The sequence below is a fragment of the Hippocampus guttulatus genome, chromosome 12, assembly GCF_054856545.1.
Source record: "Hippocampus guttulatus isolate MCC_2025c chromosome 12, RoL_Hgut_1.0, whole genome shotgun sequence".
NCBI classification, from domain to species: Eukaryota; Metazoa; Chordata; class Actinopteri; order Syngnathiformes; family Syngnathidae; genus Hippocampus; species Hippocampus guttulatus.
In genome coordinates, this window is record NC_141272.1 from 19,961,321 (window position 1) to 19,983,439 (window position 22,119).

Below are 22,119 nucleotides of genomic sequence, written 5' to 3' on the forward strand. Positions count from 1 at the left end.
TTTGATTGACAGCCAAATAAGCCAATCGCCAATCTTTTAGTGCAGGCATCCGTGGGAGCATCTTTCAATTCTCATTCGGTTCTAAGTTGAACTGGAGACTTCTACGAATCATCTTAGCGACACTCTTTTTGTTGAAAATGACTAGCGACAAATTAATCTTTTATTTCTGGTGGGTTTTATTGTAGTTGCTATAGTTGTAGGACACTAGTTAAGTCCCTGGAAAAGACGCCTTGTTGGTATGACAGGCTCACATAATTTTCTTGAAAAGGAACGGAGAGTAGAATTCACGTATAAATAAACGGACACATTTTATGATGTCGGCCAAAATGGAGCTTCCCCTCCTTGACAGACCAGCATCCGCCACTGGTTCGTAAGTAGAGGTACCACTGTCCTGTGTTGGGTAGCGCATGGAACTGTACAGTGTCTGTTTTTTTTTCAACAATCTTTATTGAACAAGTCAAATTACAAATCACAGAAAAAGATACGAACAAGTTATTAATACATCCACAGTATAAAGAGAGATTTTTTAAAAAAAAGAGCAAGAGCATTTCAAACGAAAATTCGAAATAAAGAGCATAAAGTCAGAGTTTTAACTGCTTTCTCGTTTTTGGAAACCATAATAGAATTCAAATATTGCTTAGATTCTGCATCAAACATTAAGAAAAGAGGTTTTGAGCGACTACATCTTGACTTGTGGATATGAAACTTAGCGAGAATGACTATTAAATGTATAGTGAAGATTTGATGAGTCTTTTTTTCCCTCATTTTTGAAGTAGCCAAACAGTATATTTTTCCAGTATAGCGTAAAGCTTAAAACGCCCGTACTCAACTAAAGTTCAGATATTTGAGTAGCTTTTTCCTTACATTTTTATTGTCACATCTTACTGCATAGCCGTGGTCCACAGAAAGCGTTCATGGTATCAGAGGGATCTCTGTTCAAACCTAACAGTTAGGAGAATTTTACAAAATAATTTCCATGAGTATAAATATCACATGGAACACAGAGAAGAGAGTAATCATGAAGTGGACAAAATACACCACAACATTGACATTGCCGAGCTCTGCACATCCTTCCAAAATTCCTCAAACTGCTTCAGGTAGGCTTCCAATTGAATTGAATTGAATACAACTTTGTTGTCAAATGTCAAATCCAAAAGGTACTGACTGCAATGTTCAAGGAGCTGCATGAACATCTGGCAAGTATTTTTTGTTGAATGCACGTGACAACAACCTCACATTTTCTTCATATGTATGAGGTAGGGTGTCAAGAAGCATTTACTTTAGAAGAAAGAAAAAACAACAACACTAGAAGAGTCGGTAAGACACATGTTAAAATTATAGTGCGATAAAACCAAGGTTGAACTTTTTGGCCATATTTCCAAAAGGTATGTTTGGCCAAACACAACACTGCATTGAGGCTGTGTTTCTACAGATGGAACCAGGACCTTTGTCTTCATGGAGAAAATTAATACTACTTCCAAATACCAGTGGAGGAAATTATGAGCGGTTCCAAATATCAGTCTATTGTCAGACCTCTTCTAGAAATGATGACTCCCATTTGGCATGAGTTTGAATGTGTTATAAGAGTATATATTCATGTGGTTGAATTATGAACATAGCCTCTCCCTAGTTAGAAGAGGGTGTCCACACTTAATCATAGCAGACTTTTAAAGCTGCAGCGGGAACTACGGCGTGACTTCCATCTTTCCCAATCCTTTTTGTGCTTCCCATCGCAATAAAACTTTTAGTGTGATCCTGACAAGTCCGTCAAAAGTCTAGATTTGGAGGAAAATTGGCAGTTTGCAATCATGTATCAATTACTGACGCCAAGATATACTGACAGTAGGTTTAATAAATGCATACCTTGCACTGGGTCTCTCCCAAAGACCAGCCATCATGGAAGATGGCATATAACACCAGAGGATAGGGGTAGAATGCTACCATCAAGTCGGCGAAGGCGAGGCTCACCACAAAGGCATTTCCTGTTGAAGGGAAGTGAAAGAAAGCATCATAATGGTGAGTCTTTCAGCGTGGACATCTGTGTGGTTCAACATCCACATGCTTGTAATGCTGTAAACCAGCGGTTCCTAACATTATTTGCCCCGCGGACCAGTTTAATGTCAGACAATATTTTCAGGGACCAGCCTTTACAACCAAATAATATATGACCTGCATGAAAACGGTGGTATTTTCGAAACATAATAAGAAACACGAATCATGACACGAGGAACATCCTATCTGGGCAACACTCTCTGGTTGCTATGGTAACGTTTAAACCTGCCTTCAAAATAAGAAACAAAATGCATGAAAAATACAACTCACCATCGCCGCATATTATGCAGAGTGGGCTTGGTGCGTGGGAATCTCCCATTGAGATCCGTATTTTAAGTAGTTTATCAAAATATATGAACGGAGCAGACAAAACACATAATTGTTGAATTATTTATATGAGAAAAAGCAAAACATTTGAAAAACAATGAACAAAACAACAAACCAAACTAACATCCATAACTGTGTCCTGTATGTATGTGACAGCTGCATCATCCATTGTATGATACGTAAATAGTAAAGAACACCCAATATTTAGAGCAGACTACCCTACATCATAATTTTGGGCAGGGGTCGGGAACCTACGGCTTGCGAGCCAGGTGTGGCTCTTTTGATGATTGCATCTGGCTCGCAGATAAAATATTCTTGCTTGTTTAATCCATCCATCGATTTGTCATTGCTCATGTCCATTTCAGGGCTTCAGTTGGCTGCAGGAGCAATTTTATTTGGATGATACTGGTCTCCGTTGGCCGTTGCTGGGTTTAAATAGGTAAATAAGATAAGATATCCTTTATTTGTCCCACACTGGGGAAATTTACAAATGCCCCCTTTTGAATCAGCCCGGTCGGTCATTAGCTCAAAGCTAATCCTTTGACCAATAAAATGGCGGAAAAAAAAAAAGACGGGTATGGTAGACTTCAGGACGAATGGACCGAAGGATTCGTTTTGTGGAGAGAATAGGTTCTGCGGTGTGTCTAATTTGCAATGACAACATACCATTGATGAAACGGTTGAATGTAAAGCGGCACTTTGACATGCGCCATGCTATGTTCGCATCAAAATACCCAGTGGGAGACAGCAGAAAGGAAGTGTGCAAGCTACAGAGCAGGGTGCAAGCTAGCCAGCAGCAACTCCGCCTATAGACCCGGAAAGCTGACAAAAATTTCGATAGCTTTGCTGGATCTTGAGCAGTCGTGAGGAATGGAAAACCATTCACATCAATGGTGAGTATTATCACAAAATTATTTTTAAAAATACATTGAGGTTTATTACACCGACATTTAGTTGAATTCACATTTTTGCTTTTCTCCATTGTTATGAGGGACCCATTCTTTTTTGCTTTCAAGGAGTCTGCAGTCCTGACTGTTTACGAATCAGCCTTTGGCTCTCTACCTCCCAATATTCACTCTTCCTCTTCCTCCTTCCTCTACATCTGCTCTTGCATTGATCCATAACTAAGCTGGCAAATCCCTGTACATCTGAAGTAAGATGACTCCTGAAAAAGAGCTAATACTTGCAGTTCGTGTATGTGATTTACGAAGCATGAGCAGAGGTGGGCACGTCAGTACATCAGTCATACTCAGTGGTGTTCCGTCAGGGCCAGCAAGGCCTTCTCTGCTGGCCTAAACATTCTCAGAAAAGTAAATTTAATAAATTTACTTTTCTGAGAATAACAAATGTAATTTATGTTATTTTATTTTCATAAATCTGTCAACAAAATGATTCTCTGTATTCTTTACGTCATATTATTTCCACTTAGTCGAGTGGCTTTCAATGTTATTTTATAATTTTATAATTTTATTGAAAGCCACTCGATAAATAACTTATTTATTATGGGAGAGTTTTTAACCAATCATATTTCAGCTAGCTTGTGTTGCCAGGTAAATTAAACTTGCTCGGGGCCTTCAGATTAAACAGAGCAGGCCCCTGTGCGCTGTAAGTGAACGGGCACAGTCAGCTTGCAATAGCCAATCGTCTGAGACTCGTGATCTGGTTCGTCTGCGTACTAGGGCCAGCTAGAAGGGCTTACGTCGAGACTCGCCGTGCGCGTTCGGTGATTGGATTTGCGCCTGCTAGAGCTATCACCGCATTTTAACCCAAAATGAACGAAGAAGAAGACGTTGATCTGGTTGCAGAACTACTTTCCACACAATTTTCAAGACGAACCTTCCACGAAAAGCTGGATATTGTGCGAAGAGGTCGCCCAACTCCTGCGCTAGCTAGCCTGTCCCAGCAAGGAAAAGGGGTTGTCCGTCATTTTCAGACGAGCAATTATGAACGGTACCCGTGGCTCACAGCCTCTGAGAAAAGCTGCAAATTGTACTGCTGGGAATGCCTATTGCTTGCAACTGACCGATTTGGTGTTTGGAGCCACACTGGATTTACCAATAAAAGTTGTTTTACCAAGGCAGCAAGGAAACATCAGAGCACGGCTGGACACTTACAAGCTACGGTGCGTTTAAAAACGTTTGGGGACACTCGCGTAGATCTGCAGCTCAGTGAACAGGCACTACATTGATGAGTAAATGAATTTTATTTTACATTTCTTCCTGTCATTTTATTTCATTAGTATTAAATTAATGGTAACGAAATAAAATGACAAAGATACAAAAATGTATCAAATAAATCTGCTCACCTGCAATTTATAATGGCGCATTGTAGTCACCTTCGTGCACGAAAGTTCGTTCAATCTCAGCTGCTCAACATTTTCAGTTATTTGCTGTTGTATAGCCGATTCTCAAAATGCAAATGATCTGTTTATTTTTAAAGAATAGTTTGTTTTGTTATTGTTTGGTTGGTGTCTCATATGAAACTGCGACATTGCGCAATTTAATGGACAGACTTGTTTAAGATCACACAGCGTAATTTGGGTGGCATTTTATTTCGTATTTTTAAATCATCTTTTTATTTTTGACAATATCTGTAAATTTTGTTTCCTGCTCTTAATTGTGAATGCATACTTGATGGTTTTATGGCCTACGGTTGAAATGCATGGCCCGCCACTGGTCATATTTCCACCTCTATACATTAGACAGATCAATTAAAGCCTTTAGGACAAGCTTCACATGAAATCACAAAATAAAATCTATGGGGGTGGGGGTGGGGGGGTGTGAACACACAACAAAAGAACAAACGACACAAACAACTCAGAGACAGTCCAGAAACGATGACTTCAATGACACTCAGAAAAGCAAACATATAAAGCGCCAAACAGAAAATCAAGAGAGGAAATCACAAAATAAAATCTATGGGGGTGGGGGGTTGTGAACACACAACAAAAGAACAAACGACACAAACAACTCCGAGACAGTCCAGTCTCTTACAAAAGGAAAGATGATGTTTGGGGACTAATAACCCCCCCCCCCCCCCCCGTTCTAGTTGAGATGGTATAACCCAGTGTTTCTCAAATAGTGGGGCGCGAGGCTTCGCCAGCGGGGGTGCGTTTGACCTCGGGGAACATGCTTTTTTATTTTTTTACTGTCCTAAAATAACTTGCAGTTGCACCTCCACTACGTTGGGGGGCAGTGGCGCACTCATTGGCAGAGTTTGCGCAGGGAGCATTCTCAGGGAGGAAATATGACGAGGCGTATGTAGAGCTTGGCTTCAATGTGCCTGCGGTGGCAGACGAAGGAAGATCGCTGTGCTTACTTTGTCGAGAAATTTTGGTAGCGGACAGCATGAAGCCAAATAAATTAAGGCGTCACTTAATGACATTACACCCCAATCACGCCGATAAGCTGCTTGAGTTTTTTTCAGCGAAAACGTGCCAAATATTGCCAACAATCATGCCGCTTTGTGACTGCTACTTCAGTAAACTAATAATACTGCAGGAGCCGAGAGTTGCTGTGTCCTGCTTCAAACCTCGCTTTGAAAAGCTGAGCATTGCAAAATGTGCTCATTGTAGCCATTAATCCAGACATCATCTTTGATTTTAAAAAAAAAAGCACAAATTATTTTATATATTTTTGTTTTGCTGGTTAACGTCTTTTTTTAATATTGTGCTCCTGAGATAATGTTGGTGATTAGTTTGAAAGCATTATTAGTCATTGAGTTTATGTAATTTTATTTTTCAGTATCGTATGGTTTGACATGGTCAGTCAAAAAATATTTATTGTTAAATTAAGGATTCAATGTTATTTTTGAATTTCAGATGTACTTTAAATCTTTTCTGTTCCAGTTACTAAAGCTATTCTTTGTTGTAAGTTGGTCCATATTTCTTTCTTTTTTTATTCTCTTATACGTTAATAAGGATACAGTGTTATGCAAAGGTGCACTTATAACAATTTTACAGACAAATGATATTTATAGCCGTGCGGGGGCTGGGGGGGCGCGAGATGTTTTCCTCTTCCTTGGGGGGGCATGACAGAAAATAATTGAGAACCACTGGTATAACCCAAGAGGCAAGGTGCGCCAACCTTGCCTCTACTACTGTTATTGCCAGCCATCATGTCTTGTGTCGTTATTTTAAACAAACACATGACGGAAGTACAACAGAGCACGAAAGCAACGCATTCTCGCCGTATGTAATCAACTCTTCTCATGCGTAGCGAGGCTACTCCCCCCCGCAAACGAGCATTTGCTCCGGAGCAAATTGTAGCGTTCACACGTACCATTTTACATCGGTGCTGCCCTGCAAACGAGCAAATTTTTAAACCACCTCCCTGAGGTGGGTTAAATTTGCTCCGGAGTAAGCTGTTTTCAGGGGCTACACCGGTATAACTTTGGAGGTGTGTACGCTCTCCTGATGTACCCCCGGCGCAGCACCGGAGTAAATGTTGCCATGTGAACACCCCTATTGATACCTTGATGGCCTTAATTGACTGATTGCTCAAAAGTTTAATTAATGCTCATTAGCCAGTCAGACATCTCTATTCACATGATGCTGTGCACACCCCTCTAGATTTCTGAATGATGAGTTAAAACGTTTGAATCTAGGAATAATATGTATAGCAGTTATTGTATTGCAACATCTCTTAAAATAAGAATAAATCCACAAAATTCGAGGTTTTCTCCACGCAGGAGCATGTTGTTGTGTCTGCTGGCCGGAAATTCCACCAACATACACACTTTTTTTGAGTCACAAACTGCTAAAGCTGCTACCTTTAAGAAATTTCTTCCAAAACCAATTAATTTCATAAGCACAGGTACCACTGTATAATCAACCTACTAATGTGACCCTGCAAGGACTTTTTACTTATTTATTTTATTTATGTGCAAATCAAATAGGAAAGTGTGCAAATCAAAGGAGTTTGCAGCCTTGAACTGAAGATATCAGCCTCAATGACGTCGCGCCGTTGGAGCGTCAACAGTTACAATCACAAACCGTCAACCTCCAGTATGACCCCTCTAACTACTCAGTAATGCATTGTGTGTGTGTTCTCCCCATCCCTTTAGAAGTTTGTGTCTCAGGGAACTCTGAGCGCAGCTTTTCAGAGCTGTCCCAAGACTGTAACTGTTTACACATCTCAGCTCCAGAGCTGTTTTTGAGATTGTAATGGATTACACTCCTGCACCATTCTCGCGAGAAAAGAACTCTGACTCCTAGTTTCTCTTGTGTTTTAACATTTGTCTTTAGGGTCTGATTGCATGATGGACCTGACACACGATTATTTCACTCTTGATTAGGAGTGGAACGTTTTTTTTGTCTTTTTTGTGAGAGTTTGTCCCACATGAGTGAGGTCCAGATTCCAAATGAACATCATACAATTTCAGCCAACATCTCAAATTTTATTAAAGGTTCACAGGTATGACCTTGTGATGTTTCTGTGAACGTTTGCCAATAAATTATTTAAAAAAATGTACAATGTTAAAATACAAGACCCACTCTAACTCTCCTTGCTGAAAAAAAAGCCACTGCAAATACTGGTTACATGCCCTTGTTTCGTAACTGCTGCTCTGATACTGTCATCTGCAATAACTATTTGATATCATAAGCATTGAAAGACAAAGAGCTTTTTAATTTCAGGCAGCTGTGAGGAGAGATTTGCCTCTCCAATCTTCAGCAACTGGGGACCCACAATTTGAGCTCCAGATATATGAGGATCTGCAAAGCTTTTAGGTAAACATGATAATAGTGGCAACAGTGGATTCCCCTAAAGCTATACAATAACAGCATGATCTGATTGCTCAAGGGATGGTGTGAATGTAATTTCTTTTTCGTGTACAACTTATTCTACGGATTCTATGCTGTGAATTCAGAAGAACAAGTCATCCTGCCAGATTCAACAGAGGGTTCAGCGGGTCAATAGAGGCTACAATATGCAACTGTGAGAAGAGTTCTAGCGATGAACTATGTTATCCAAGCATTTATGGACCAAAGCAAACTGCATTCAAAGGAGTAAATGAAATTTGCAAATGAAATAGCCATTGTAATATCACGCAGAAGTATCACAATAGGTTTACACGATGTTCCGGAGGCAGTTTTTAGAACTGTGTGAGGGGCAAAGTGAACAAGTTCCTAAATTGACCCCTCGTTTTGGTGAACTCAAATGGCAAGCAGGTGGGCCTAATGTAACCAGCTCTCTACAACCCTATGACTACAGGTCCACTTCATACTAAATGACAATCACATAGAGAAAGGTATGAATACCATTTATCAGTTAGAATGACTTGTGGTTAAACGAAGAGGAAAAGGAAAAGACCAACGCCCACGCACGGACGGACGATGTATGGTCACAGAAGTCATAGAATATTAATGTGGCATTTTCATTTATAATAAAATGGATCTTTTAAAAAAAGGGTGGCTTATTTTTAAAATCACTGTGACGGATCACACATCCATATTGAAAACGAGTAAGTTCAAAAGGGAAGTGGATGCTGGGGCTCTGCCCCACTATTTTGACACCACAGAAAGACTATTGGATTATCTGTGTCTGAAACGCTTCAAAATTACCGGTAAGTCAAACAACAACAAACCGAAGCCGGAACCGACCACGTTAATAGAATGACATCATCATGAAAAAGTAGTGATGGGACAAAATGGGTCGAGGCTCCGATGCTTGTGTCGAGTAATGGGAGGGGCATTTCGACGAAGCTTGTATCGAGGCATGCTTCATTTCGGCAAAACCCGGAAATGATGACGTGTGAAGCCTCGCCGGCCGGCTGAATCTCATGAACGCTTTGTGAGTGGTCCGACGCATTGCAAACACAGTACAGACTACGGTATAAATAGGTTGCAAAATGCAATGGCGATCGCTTGTTATCTCACATTTTGTGGATTTTGGGCTCCTGGACTTGTTACACCTGTGCGCAACAGTGCAACTAGTGCAATCTTTTTTCGAGCCTTGTCCGTTGCTTGTGATGGAACCTGCGTGAAAAAGGCGGTCCTCCCCTGTATGGGAACATTTTGATTTGCTTGCTTCCAATAAGGTAAGGGAGAAAAACGACATTAATATAAATGTGACAATGCAGCTTTTCGCTTGTTCTTTTGTCTAACTATTGTTATTTCACAGGTGAAGTGTCTGTTGTGTGCAAGGGAACTTGTATACAACAATAACACCTCATCTATGTTGAGGCATTATAGAGCCTTGCATGAGAGCAAGGAGAGCCATGAAACTGGGCCATACCTACCCACATTTATTTAAACTGGCACTCGCATTTCTCTGCACCCCAGCTTCATCTGTGCCTTGTGAAAGAATATTTTCTAAAGCTGGTGAAATAAGATAAGAAAACCTTTATTAGTCTTGCAATGGAGAAATTCCCAATTCACAGCAGCAAAGTTATGAAAGGAAGAAGTAGAACAACAAAATATTGTCGAAAAAAAGAATTAAAGCCAGCCACTGTGGGAAAACTATTATTTCTAAATAAAAAATGAATAACAAATTATCCTTAGCATGTGTTGTATTTTGTTCACATACTAAGTTACTAACACAAACACATTCATGTCTTTGTCTTAGGCAAATAGCCACTGAATTCTTAACACTGTTGACCTGTTGAGCTTCTGGACCACTTGATGGTGCCATAGAGTATAATGCACCATGAAGCTTTGCTTCATGTGCAAACCAATTGGCTGCAAAGCTTCTTTGCTTCATTTGGCCATCACTTTGAAAAAGCAACCAGACTGTCATGAGTTGCATAATGGGGAGTAGTGGAGGACCCAAAGAAGCAGGGAGGCAAGGAAGCTCAGGGTGGAGTGACCAAGATGTATTTAAGAAAATGCAAACAGGAGTACACTGGAAAAACACTCTCGAAGTACTCAAACAAAGTCCTGGAAATCACAAGGAACCAAAGTAAAAAAGAAACTTGCGATAGAAAACAAAATGTGACAGGAGCGGAGCACACTGATGTTCACAAATCGCACGCACACACTCACAATGACCCAACCAAGACTGACAGAACTCAGGGAACTAAATACAAGCAAAGTGATGAGACAACGAGAAACACCTGCACAAGACACAAAGGGTTTCGGGAGCTGATTGGTTAAACACAAGGGACACTGATGACGAGAACAGGTGGCACAAAAGTAACCTATTGACGCGAAAAAGATTAATCTCCTGTGCAGACCTCTCGTCGGTCTACCTTTGCTGCCCCGCCACCCCGCTCTTCTATTTCTTTCGAAATACATGACGCAAAATTCTAAGTCCAAGTCTTCCTCCACTCCTACCAAAAACCTGCTGTACCTCAACAAATGCTAGTGGCAATTGCATTATACAGGCTGCCCCAAATCAACCCAAAACACTTGTGGAAAAGAAAATGAAAATTAAATGGAATGTTACGAGATGTGGCCCAGTGAGCCAGTGGTTGGCGCGTCGACCTCACAGTGCAGAGGTACCGGGTTCGATTCCAGGTCCGGCCTCCCTGTGTGGAGTTTGCATGTTCTACCCGGGCCTGCATGGGTTTTCTTTGGGTATTCCGATTTCCTCTCACATTCCAAAAACATGCATGGTAAATTGTCCCTAGGTGTGAGTGTGAACGCGGATGGTTGTTCATCTCTGTGTGCTCTGCGATTGGCTGGCAACCAGCTCAGGGTGTCCCCCGCCTACTGCCCAAAGACAGCTGGGATGCTCCAGCAACCCCCCTCCCTCTCGTGAGGATAGAGCGGATCGGAAAATGGATGTTACGAGACGAAGTTATTTTATATGCAACGACTATGCCGACATTTATGAGATATTCATAGGGCAAGAGCGACATCTATTGGTGAGACTGTCATTTGGAAAAAAATGAGCTTAAAACTGTGTAGATTTCTCCTTTTCATATTTACTGTTTTTCACAATATGTCCAGAATATTTTTTGTGCCCTATCAATCCTTGTCGATAAAGGTAGAATATTAATATTTTCATGTACCTATGTTTTAAATAGAGGCCTACATAATAACATTCATTCATTCATTCATCTTCCGAACCGCTTCATGGGGGTGCTGGAGCCTATCCCAGCTGTCTTCGGGCAGTAGGCGGGGGACACCCCGAATTGGTTGCCAGCCAATCGCAGGGCACACAGAGACAAACAACCATGCACGCCCGCACTCACACCTAAGGACAATTTAGAGTGTTCAATCAGCCTGCCATGCATGTTTTTGTAATGTGGGAGGAAACCGGAGCACCCGGAGAAAACCCACGCAGGCCCGGGGAGAACATGCAAACTCCACACAGGGAGGCCGGAGCTGGACTCGAACCCGGTACCTCTGCACTGTGAAGTCGACGAGCTAACCACTGGACTACCGGGCCGCCTTACATAATAACATAATTTAGAAAATGTGTTTACCATGGTTCAAAACTATATTTCACTGTCGACTATAAAACTATATTTCACTATTTTGTCTTGTATTTTTGAATACAGGATCAATGATTCAATATGTTCAAGGAGGAACTCAAGAGCAACTGAAAGTTCTAGATGATCAACCATGTTTATTTGTTAATATCGGTGGCATTTATTTATTTTTAATTTTACATGATTTATTTGAGTATTTGGTGCCATTCTTAGTGTTTTAATAACACTTAAATATGATTATTTAACTCTTATTTTGTGAAAGGTTTTAAAACATTCATATTGATAAGTTATTTTGTAAAATAAAGCAAAACTGACAAATACTCAGATATTGTTCATTTCTGTCAGGGGTGGTGCCGGAGTTGTGGTGGGCACCACATAGCATCTATGCTTAGGGCATCAAAATGCCTAGTAGTAGTAGTAGTAGTAGTAACGTGATCTCTGAAATTCCATGCAAATCATGCAATAAAACTTACATTCGAAAAACTGTATGAACATTCAGTACCTGAAAACAAGAACATCAAACAGAATGCGAAAAACAAACAACAGGATGTTATACTCGAAAAAAAAAGGCAGAAAAAGAAAACAAGGAATCAGCAATAATAGATCACTGCAGAAGAAACAATCACTTGATGGACTGAGAGAAGGGGAAAGTCATCACATGAGAAACCAATCAATTCAAAAGCTGGATAAAGGAGGTAATTGAAATAGGGAGGCGTGGAGAGGGCACCATTAACAGGGACGTTGGGGCTTACATGCTCCCACACACCTGGGACACATTGCTTCAGCAGCAGCGGGTTGTTGGAGTGCAGCCTTGCGGGTCAGGGAGCCTGATCCCTCGTCCCCCTCAAAAAAAAAAAAAAAAAAAAGACCATTGCCTGGAAAAACGAAACCTTAAACTAATTCAGTCGATGAAGTAACATGCGGTGTGCCTCAAGGTTCAATTTTAGGCCTTTTATTGTTCCATCTTGGCGGTGTCATTAGGAGGCATGGAGTGAATTTTCACAGCTACGCTGACGACACACAGTTCTGCATTTCTGATGATGTCTCCTGATCATGCCAGTTCAATGGATGCTCGTTTTAACTGTATCCTGGACATCAACTCCAGTGTTAGAGAACTTTCTCCAGTTTAACCAGGACAACACTGAAATTTTAATTATCAATTGTGAGGCCCAGAACGAATAACTAAAATGCAAACATTCTCTTCTCCATTGTTGCAGGTTTACACCGTAGTTTGTGGCATAGCCTGCCGAGAACATCGGGGCTGCAAATAATGTTCATGTTCACAGGCTCATAACATACCTTTGTAATTTAACTTGAATCCACATTTGATAAGAAAAGAACTATATTCATAAAGATTGATTGATTTCCCCAAAATATTTGTACCTCCTCCAGCCTTGCAACTCCAGCAGTATGAGATGATAAGATGAGTCCGACATGCAGTACCACATTTACTTCCATATACACCATGCCATGTGGCCTCGTTGTGTTTTTTTTTGTTGTTTTTTGTTTTGGTCAATGTCACTCAACATCATGCTTTGTGCAGGTGCATGTCACATCACGGACACATTGTGTTCATATGAGAAGTCACCATTATTTTTGTAATGCAAACGAATAAAACAACACTTCAGTGAGGGTTGGTCGTGTGTGTGTGTGTGTGTGTGTGTATAGTCAACATAGTCAACTTCACGGGTCAATCAGTCAAATCATATCTAAAAAGAACGACACAAAAATCTCTGTTCTCAAATATGCTTTTTACTTAGGTTTGCTCATGCCTATATTAATGATTGTGTGTGCAAGCCTGGTATATGTGTGCATTTTATTTCATTAATCCATGACTGTGGATTGTATGATAAACAATGACTTCTCAGCCATGTTGGTTGGTTGCAGTGGTGTGAAAATGACTTTGTGGATGTGTTGCAGGTGGGGATTGATTGGAAATACAGTATGTAAAGCATTTCAAGTTGTTTTTAAAAGAAATTGCATTAAAAACACAAATACAGTTTGATTGATTTCCTCTGGGTTGCTTTTGAAACCAGTCGCTTTAGGGAAGCTTGATGGCCCATAAACACTTTCCTGAGGACGAGTACAGATGGTTTCATGGCAGCAGCCTCCAATTGATTTATGAATGTGTCTGTTAATGGGTGAATGAGAGGCTTTGTAAAGCGCTTTGGGCACCATATGGTATTGATAAAATGTGATATAAGTGCACTCCATTTTCCATTTTTACTATTTATGTGACCATTTATCCACTTAATTTTGGAAAAAGGTTGTTTGACCCGCCGGTATGAAAATGGGCGAAGGCTCAATTCAACAGCTGGCTCCTCTCTCCCTGCATTAAAAATGTAAATCTACAAAATCTATCCATTTTCAACACCACTTATCCCAGTGTTTCTCAAATAGTGGGGTGCACCCCGAGGCTCCGTCAGGGGGGACGCGTTTGACCTCGGGGAACATGCTGTTTTATTTTTTTACTGTCCTAAAATAACTTGCAGTTGCACCTCCACTACGTTAGGGGGCAGTGGCGCACTCATTGGCAGAGTTTGCGCAGGGAGCATTCTCAGGGAGGAAATATGACGAGGCGTATGTAGAGCTTGGCTTCAATGTGCCTGCGGTGGCAGACGAAGGAAGATCGCTGTGCTTACTTTGTCGAAAAATTTTGGTAGCAGACAGCATGAAGCCAAATAAATTAAGGCGTCACTTAATGACATTACACCCCAATCACGCCGATAAGCTGCTTGGGTTTTTTTCAGCGAAAACGTGCCAAATATTGCCAACAATCATGCCGCTTTGTGACTGCTACTTAAGTAAACTAAAATACAGGTCCCGGCTACACATTGAGCAGGAGCCGAGAGTTGCTGTGTCCTGCTTCAAACCTCGCTTCGAAAAGCTGTGCATTGCAAAATGTGCTCATTGTAGCTATTAATCCAGACATCATCTTTGATTAAAAAAAAAAAAAGAAGCACAAATTCTTTTATATATTTTTGTTTTGCTGGTTAAGGTTTTTTTTAAATATTGTGCTCCAGAGATAATGCTGGTGATTAGTTTGAATGCATTATTAGTTATTGAGTTTATGTCATTTTATTTTTCAGTATCGGATGGTTTGACATGGTCAGTCAAAAATATTTATTGTTAAATTAAGGATTCAATGTTATTTTTGAATTTCAGATGCACTTCAAATCTTTTCTGTTTCAGTTACTAAAGCTATTCTTTGTTGTAAGTTGGTCCATATTTCTTTCTCATTTTATTCTCTAATATGTTAATTAGGATACAGTGTTATGTAAAGGTGTACTTATAACAATTTTATAGACAAATAATAATATTTATAGCCGTGCGGGGGGGGGGGTTGAGATGTTTTCCTCTTCCTTGGAGGGGGCATGACAGAAAATAATTGAGAACCACCGGCTTATCCTGACGAGGGTCAAGAGGAATTGCTGCAGCCTATCCTCGATGACTCCAGCCAGAAGGCAGACTCCAGCCTGAACTGGTCGCCAGTCAGTCTCAGGGCACATATAGAGACAAACGACCATTCACACCCACATCCACACCGTCACTGAGTGGGAAACAATCCCATGTTGCTCTCACACAAATCCAGCAAGTGTACCACTACACCAGGGGTGGCCAGTCAGTCAGAGACTAGGAGCCATTTTTTTTACTGTGTGACTGCCAAGAGCCACATACACATGGGCATCCCTTCCTCGCGCACACACAAACTTTTTTGCCCAAAGATCGACTTTTGAAGCGGCCAACCTCCCACAATCTGATCGTGCACGTGCAAGCACGCACACACACACACACACACACACACGCACGCGGTTGCCCAACTATGCACTCGCGCACATATGCACGCACGCCATGATGAGCAACCACCGGAACGGCCCGAACATGAACGAAAGCTAAAGTCACAAACACACAAATCCCCTCCCACCCCTTGCGGTCGACTTGGAACCAGTCCGCTGGCTCCCGGTCGATTGCAATCGATGTATTGAGCACCCCTCCCTTAAAAACAGAGTAATTCGTTGACTATCTTTGCGCTTAGTGCCGTTGTTTGAGCACGAGCGGTGATTCAGTCATCTGATTGGTTGCCCTCTGTGTCAATCAAGTAACGGGATTGATGATAGGCTAACGTAGTACGTTCTGTGTATTTAGCGCCATTGTTAGAATGCCACCGCGGAGCCGTTTTCCACGCTTGTCGTGTGAAAGCCCGGGAGCTGCATTGAACCAGCCAAAGAGCCACATGCGGCTCGCAAGCCGCAGGTTGGGCACCCTTGCACTACATTATCAACGACTGAATCTGCGAAATATTTTTTGAAAGTATTGTAGATGTAATCTGATTGTGTTTTCTGTAATTGCAACGGATTACCGGTAGTCATATGTTTTTTGTATCCTGATTACGTAATATGTATTCCGTTACTCCACAAGTCTGCACATTATATTCGTATTCTAACACAATCTAACACAAAAATTCTGCCTGAGACACGAGTCTTTGTTAGTTCAATTCCACACCACTACAACCACAGCAATAAACATATAATGAAGGTTTGCTCTTGTTTGTAAAGTGTCATTGAGTGTTGTGAAAGGCACTTATAAATAAAATGTATTGTTATTATTATTTTATTAAACCTATAGCCCCTGCACAGTGTCAATAAAACCTGAGCATTATTATCTTAGATCTGAAAAAGCCAGTTTTGCTCTGCAACGTGAGAGTTTGAAACACTCCCTTAGTTGCAGTTTGTACTGAAATGTACAGTATACAAATCGGAAACCAAACAATAAAACAGCAAAAGCCTATCAGCACTACCTGTATAAGACAACAACAACAACCGTATATAGGAGTTTGATTTTATCTCTGGTGATATGAAAAGGTCTACACACTCCAATTCAAATGCTACGTTTTTGTGAAAAAAATTGATACCAAGATAAATCATTTCAGGGGAAGTAAAAATGGGCAACTCGGTGTGGTTGCATGTGAACACCCTTATAACTGGGGATGGATGTGACAGTGTTCAGAATAAACCAATAAACCAACATTCAAACTCATTTAAATGGGAGTCAGGAAACAGCTCTCAATAATTTAAGTGGCTTTGAGTAGTCCCAAGTACAGATCAGATGTTCTAGTAGTTTTTTAGTTTCCCTGACATTTTTGTCGTCGGAATTGACAGCACATGCCTTGGTCGCCACAGAGTGCTTCCATAGCATCAGTGGGCGCTCACTGTTTAAAAGTATGGCATATGAAAACGGGTGTGGAGATTTTTAATTTGTACTGTATATGTGGACTGGGAAGGCAGCGGTAGACTCTGTTACTTCTTGCATCCCATCCTCACAAACGTGACAGGACAGGAGCAGTGAGGCAGGTAGGGCAAAAAGAGACCTGTAGGCCATTGTTTATAACATGGCATAAGACACTTTAGATTTAACAAGCCATATAAATCAAACACGGTTAAATCAGCACCACGGCCCTTCCTGTTTGTGCTCTTATTTGAAATCAGTTCACATAAACTCACGGTCACTGCACTGCAACAGATACTTGAAAAACCATCACACAAAGCACTCATCACAAAATATTGTGGTGAAAACAGACTGTCTAATCCTAACAATATGTGTGCCCATGAATTAGACTGACATGATTTATCGGCCAGAACGAACTCTCAACAGTGCACTCTACCTTCAGGCGTCTGACTGCGTCTCAAGCAGAGGTGGGAGTATGTCACATACAGGTATGTGCAAGTGCAGTCCCAAGTCACTGTGGAAAAAAGTCTAGCAAATTTCATCCATCCATCCATTTTCCGATCCGCTTTATCCTCACAAGGGTTGCGGGGGGTGCCGGAGCCAATCCCAACTGTCTTTCGGCAGTAGACGGGGGACACCCTGAACCAGTTGCCAGCCAATCGCGGGGCACACAGAGTCGAACGAACAAGCATCCGCGCTCACACTCACACCTTTTGAGTGTTCACTCAGCCTGCCATGCATGTTTTTGGAATGTGGGAGGAAACCGGAGTACTCGCAGAAAACCCACGCAGGCACGGGGAAAACATGCAAACTCCACACAGGAAGGCCGATCGAACCCAAGACCTCTGCGTTGTGAGGTCAACACACTAACCACTCGCCCACCGGGTCCCCTCAAGCAAATTTCAAACAACTCAACTCAACTGTATTTATAGAGCACTTTCGAACAGCCATCACTGCATACAAAGCACTGTACATGGAGCAATTTAACATATACAATAAACAGTAAAACAAATCGGTAATAAAGACGGTAGAAAGCACCAAACAGTAAAACCAAGAACAAATCTAAGTCATGCCAAAGAATACAAGTGAGTTTTGAGGAGGGTTTTGAAGATGGGCAGCGAGGAGGCTTGCCGAATGTTCAGTGGGAGGTCATTCCAGAGAGAGGGACCAGCAACAGAAAAGGCTCGATCCCCTCTGAGCCTCATTAGTTCTTGGTACTTCTAATAATGTCTGGTCCGCAGACCTGAGGCGCCGGGCAGGTGTGTAGGGACGGATGAGCTCAGAGAGGTAAGGTGGCGCGAGGTCATTTAGAGATTTGAAAACAAATAAGAGGATCTTGAAAATAACTCTAAAATGTATGGGGAGCCAGTGAAGGGATGCCAGAGTCTGAGTTATGTGCTCCCTCTTACGAGTACCAGTCAAGAGGCGGGCAGCGGCATTCTGGACCAGCTGAAGGCGCTTAATGGAGGACTGGCTGACAAGTCACATCATTACTTGGTTCAAGCAAGTCGTAAGTCAAGTGATGATAATAAATATATTTTTTCACTGATCCTACTTAAAAAAAGTGCATCTCTAAAAAAATTATGAAAAATTCAATCTTTAAAAATGAAATGGCAAAAAAACCTGAAAAATGTTTGCCCTTCAATTATTTAAGAGAATACGTGTTACTTAGTCATACTAATATATATAGATGTCGAACACTCTTAATGTGGTGATAAATACAGAAATATGATGAATGAGGGCATAAAAATGTATAATCATTAGATTTAAAAACTGTTGGGTGTCACCTTTTGAACTTGAGTTAAGTTGACTAGCAATAGCTTATAAGGGGGTTTACATCAAATATGGCGGACATGCTCAAGACAATTAAAAACCCTCTCTATTTTACAATGTAATAGAGTATTCTGTGTTCGACTCTTTGTATCGATGTCGATGCTGAAATAACGATCGCTGTTTTAAATGATATAGTTTTAATATTACCATGTATGTTTGGTCTAATCTATCGCTAATGGCTTCTCAATTAAATGCGGAATCGGCATGAGATATTTGACCAGCTTGGTGAGCTAAACCATTGAGCTAACCTAGCAAATTTAAGTTCAATGAACTGTCTTAGATGCAAAAGACAGATGAATCAAAACGTATTGATGTTGTCTCTGACAAGGTTCAGGAACGAACCAAGTGATTTTGTGCATGCGTACCCTGTGGCAGAATGGGGAAAATGTTTTTTCTTTTTCTTTTTTTTTAGCATACAGGTTACAACTACCTTTGAACGTATTGGCAAATACTTAAAATGTTTACTCCACATTGGCAGTTCAACACTGCAAATCGTCCAGTCTTAAAAGTATTGGGACAATATAAAAAAACAGAATGTTCATGTTACATTAACACCAGTCAGAAATAAAATAGCCCGTGTAGTCTTAGATGTAACACTGACACATTGTTAAAAACATTGTTGTCACCTGCTGGATTCGACCATGATTGGTGTCTGTTTAAAATTGAAACCACACCCTTAATAATTATTGAAGTTCACTACTGGTTAGTGTCAAGACAATTTTCTTCAGCATCATTTTCATCCTCACTTGAAAGGCAGAATCAAACTTCCCAAAGGTAGGCAAAACTCTCAGATGATCATATTTGATGAAAAAAATATTTTCCCTCACACTTGGACTTGGTTTCAACGTAAGCAACCCAGGTGAAAGATCCCGCACCCACCAGTGTGATGTCTTAGAAGGAATTGTACTGCATATAAGTGTTTGTGTGAAAAGTTATTTGTCTGTAGGTTCCTTGCAATTGGCTGGCGATCAGTGCAAGGTGTTCTCCACCTCTTGCCCAAAGTCACCTTGTGAGGACAGGCAGTACAGAAATGGATGGATTCTTCAATGGGCTCTAGTTTCAATTCTTAGTTCTTTATTATCGATGGAATTGACACTCTCATCCCCAATGTGGAAGATGCTTAAATTATGAGAGAAATGAGTTGCACAAACCTCAAGGGTTTTCTTATTTCACCATGGAGGCCTACAGGGAATGGGCTTGGGTATGTTAATTGTTTTCTTCTGTCTGTTTTATTGTGATATGTGATTTTGAAGGTGCTCCAAAGACTCTGCAAGACCACTCAGCATTTGAAAAAAATATCACGTGATGAATGCATGACCATGATGAAACGTGAAATGAAGGCAACATTCACGTACGGAGAGATGCTCGACTGTTTCGACCAGGTGTTGGGATTATGTTAAATATGTAATGTCTACTATTGCCATTGCCTCCTGGGTGAAAGACTATGAAACTGAATGCCAACATAGAATGTTTGTGCATGCACCTCAGGTAAAGTGTCTATATGTAACGGAGTGATATATTGCGTTTATTAAATTATGACGGAAATGACGCAACAGCGCACAGTATGGCACCAGCTTTCCGCCGTAGTTCAGGCAGAGCTACCAGGGAAGTCACAGGGTAAGTAAGGTTTCATTGACGGTCCGGATTCATTTCTAGTTTAATTACAATATGTCACTTTGTTTTTCCTTTTTCTACGGTGCTGTGTATTTAATTAGTTCCCTGATTTGTTCCGAGTCCACATTGCTTTTTGTGTCGTCATTTAATTTAAGTTTTGTCGAATGAAAGTTTTTATCCATTGAGTTAACAGGTGTTTTTTTTGTTGCGCAGTTATTTTTGAGACTGAAAAGCCCCGTGACTTCACCTATCCCTCCCGCCATACTGTGTTGCAGGTAATGCTTCTTTCCTTTTGGTTGTACTGTATATAGTTTTTCGTGTCGTTTTTCATTTGGCTATTAGTGTGGCTGGCGTGTACCCGCGCGGTTCGTCGCGGCCGCCATTATTGTACATTGCGCAGCCGTTCTGCTGCATGTGATGCGTTCGGCGGCATCACGTAAATACCAGTGGAAGTGTGATTTTTTCCCCCCCTTTTTTTGTAAATAGTTAATATACGATCACCTATGTTGTACATTTTGTTTTGTTGTGCATTTAGTTTTCTTATGGATGATGTTTAGTTCAGGCAGAGATACCAGGGAAGTCACAGGTTATTTTTGAGACTGAAAAGCCCCGTGACTTCACCTATCCCTCCCGCCATACTGTGTTGCAGGCAATAAAAAAAGAGAGAAAAGCCACATCCTAGTGTCTGGTATTCTTGAGGCGGCAGCGACGTGGAGCTCGAGACCATCATAGTTGTGACCTCGTCACATATATTCATCCAAACTACCTGGTGTTAAAGTAAGATTTATTAAGGTGTTAAATGCTCAAAGCACAAAAAATGTGTTACAACAACAAAATGCGCTGTTGCTAATGCAGTAATGGTGACACAATTGATTGTTTGGATGCACACTTATGAGTGTTCATACCAACACTATACAGTGAACAGCAGTGGCGGATTCTGGTCTGTCAAAGAGGGGAAGCTCAATTTTGGCCGACATCATAAAATGTGTCCGTTTATTTATACGTGAATTCTACTCTTCGTTCCTTTTCAAGAAAATGATCTGTAACCCTGTCATACCAACAAGGCGTCTTTTCCAGGGACTTAGTGTCCTACAACTACAGGAACTACAATAAAACCCACCAGAAATAAAAGATTAATTTGTCGCTAGTTGTTTACAACAAAGAGTGTCGCTAAGATGATTAGGATAAGTCTCCAGCTCAACTCAGAACAGAATGCGAATTGAAAAATTGCTCACATGGATGCCTACACTAATAGGTCGGTGATTGGCTCATTTCGATGTCAATCAAACTGGCACACAGGCTCAGACAGATCATCCAATCTGATGCAGAAAAGCCTGGCGTGCGGTACCCTCCCACGGCCATCCAGTCCCAGAGACGCCGAGCGTCCGTGGGCGGAACAAAAACCAGCTTGTATCTAATGACTCGTCTCCGTTCAGCGCATTGGGACAACCTACCCTGAACTCTCGAGACGCTCTGCGTCCGGGCAGTAGATGCTCTGCGGACACTCAGCGTACACCGTTTAAAGCACAGCGAAGCTGTGGGAATGAATGAGAAGGGAGTCGCGTCGTAACCAGTAAGAAGAAGCTGATTCGGAACAAAAGTTGAGCACGTTGTAGCGCATATTTAGTCAATGACATGTACACACAATGAAATTTACATTCATATATTTGATCACTTATTCTTTGACATTTT

General features: G+C 41.1%; 1 protein-coding gene across 1 annotated transcript in view; it reads right to left on the reverse strand.

Annotated features, from left to right (window-relative positions):
- Positions 1-22,119, reverse strand: part of LOC147197777 (melatonin receptor type 1B-B-like) — a 69,376-nt gene that overhangs the window by 3,630 nt on the left and 43,627 nt on the right. Inside the window, exon 2 of the mRNA XM_086125224.1 lies at positions 1,864-1,982. Coding sequence (XP_085981350.1) covers positions 1,864-1,982 — 119 coding nt within the window. The remainder of the gene's footprint in view (positions 1-1,863; positions 1,983-22,119) is intronic.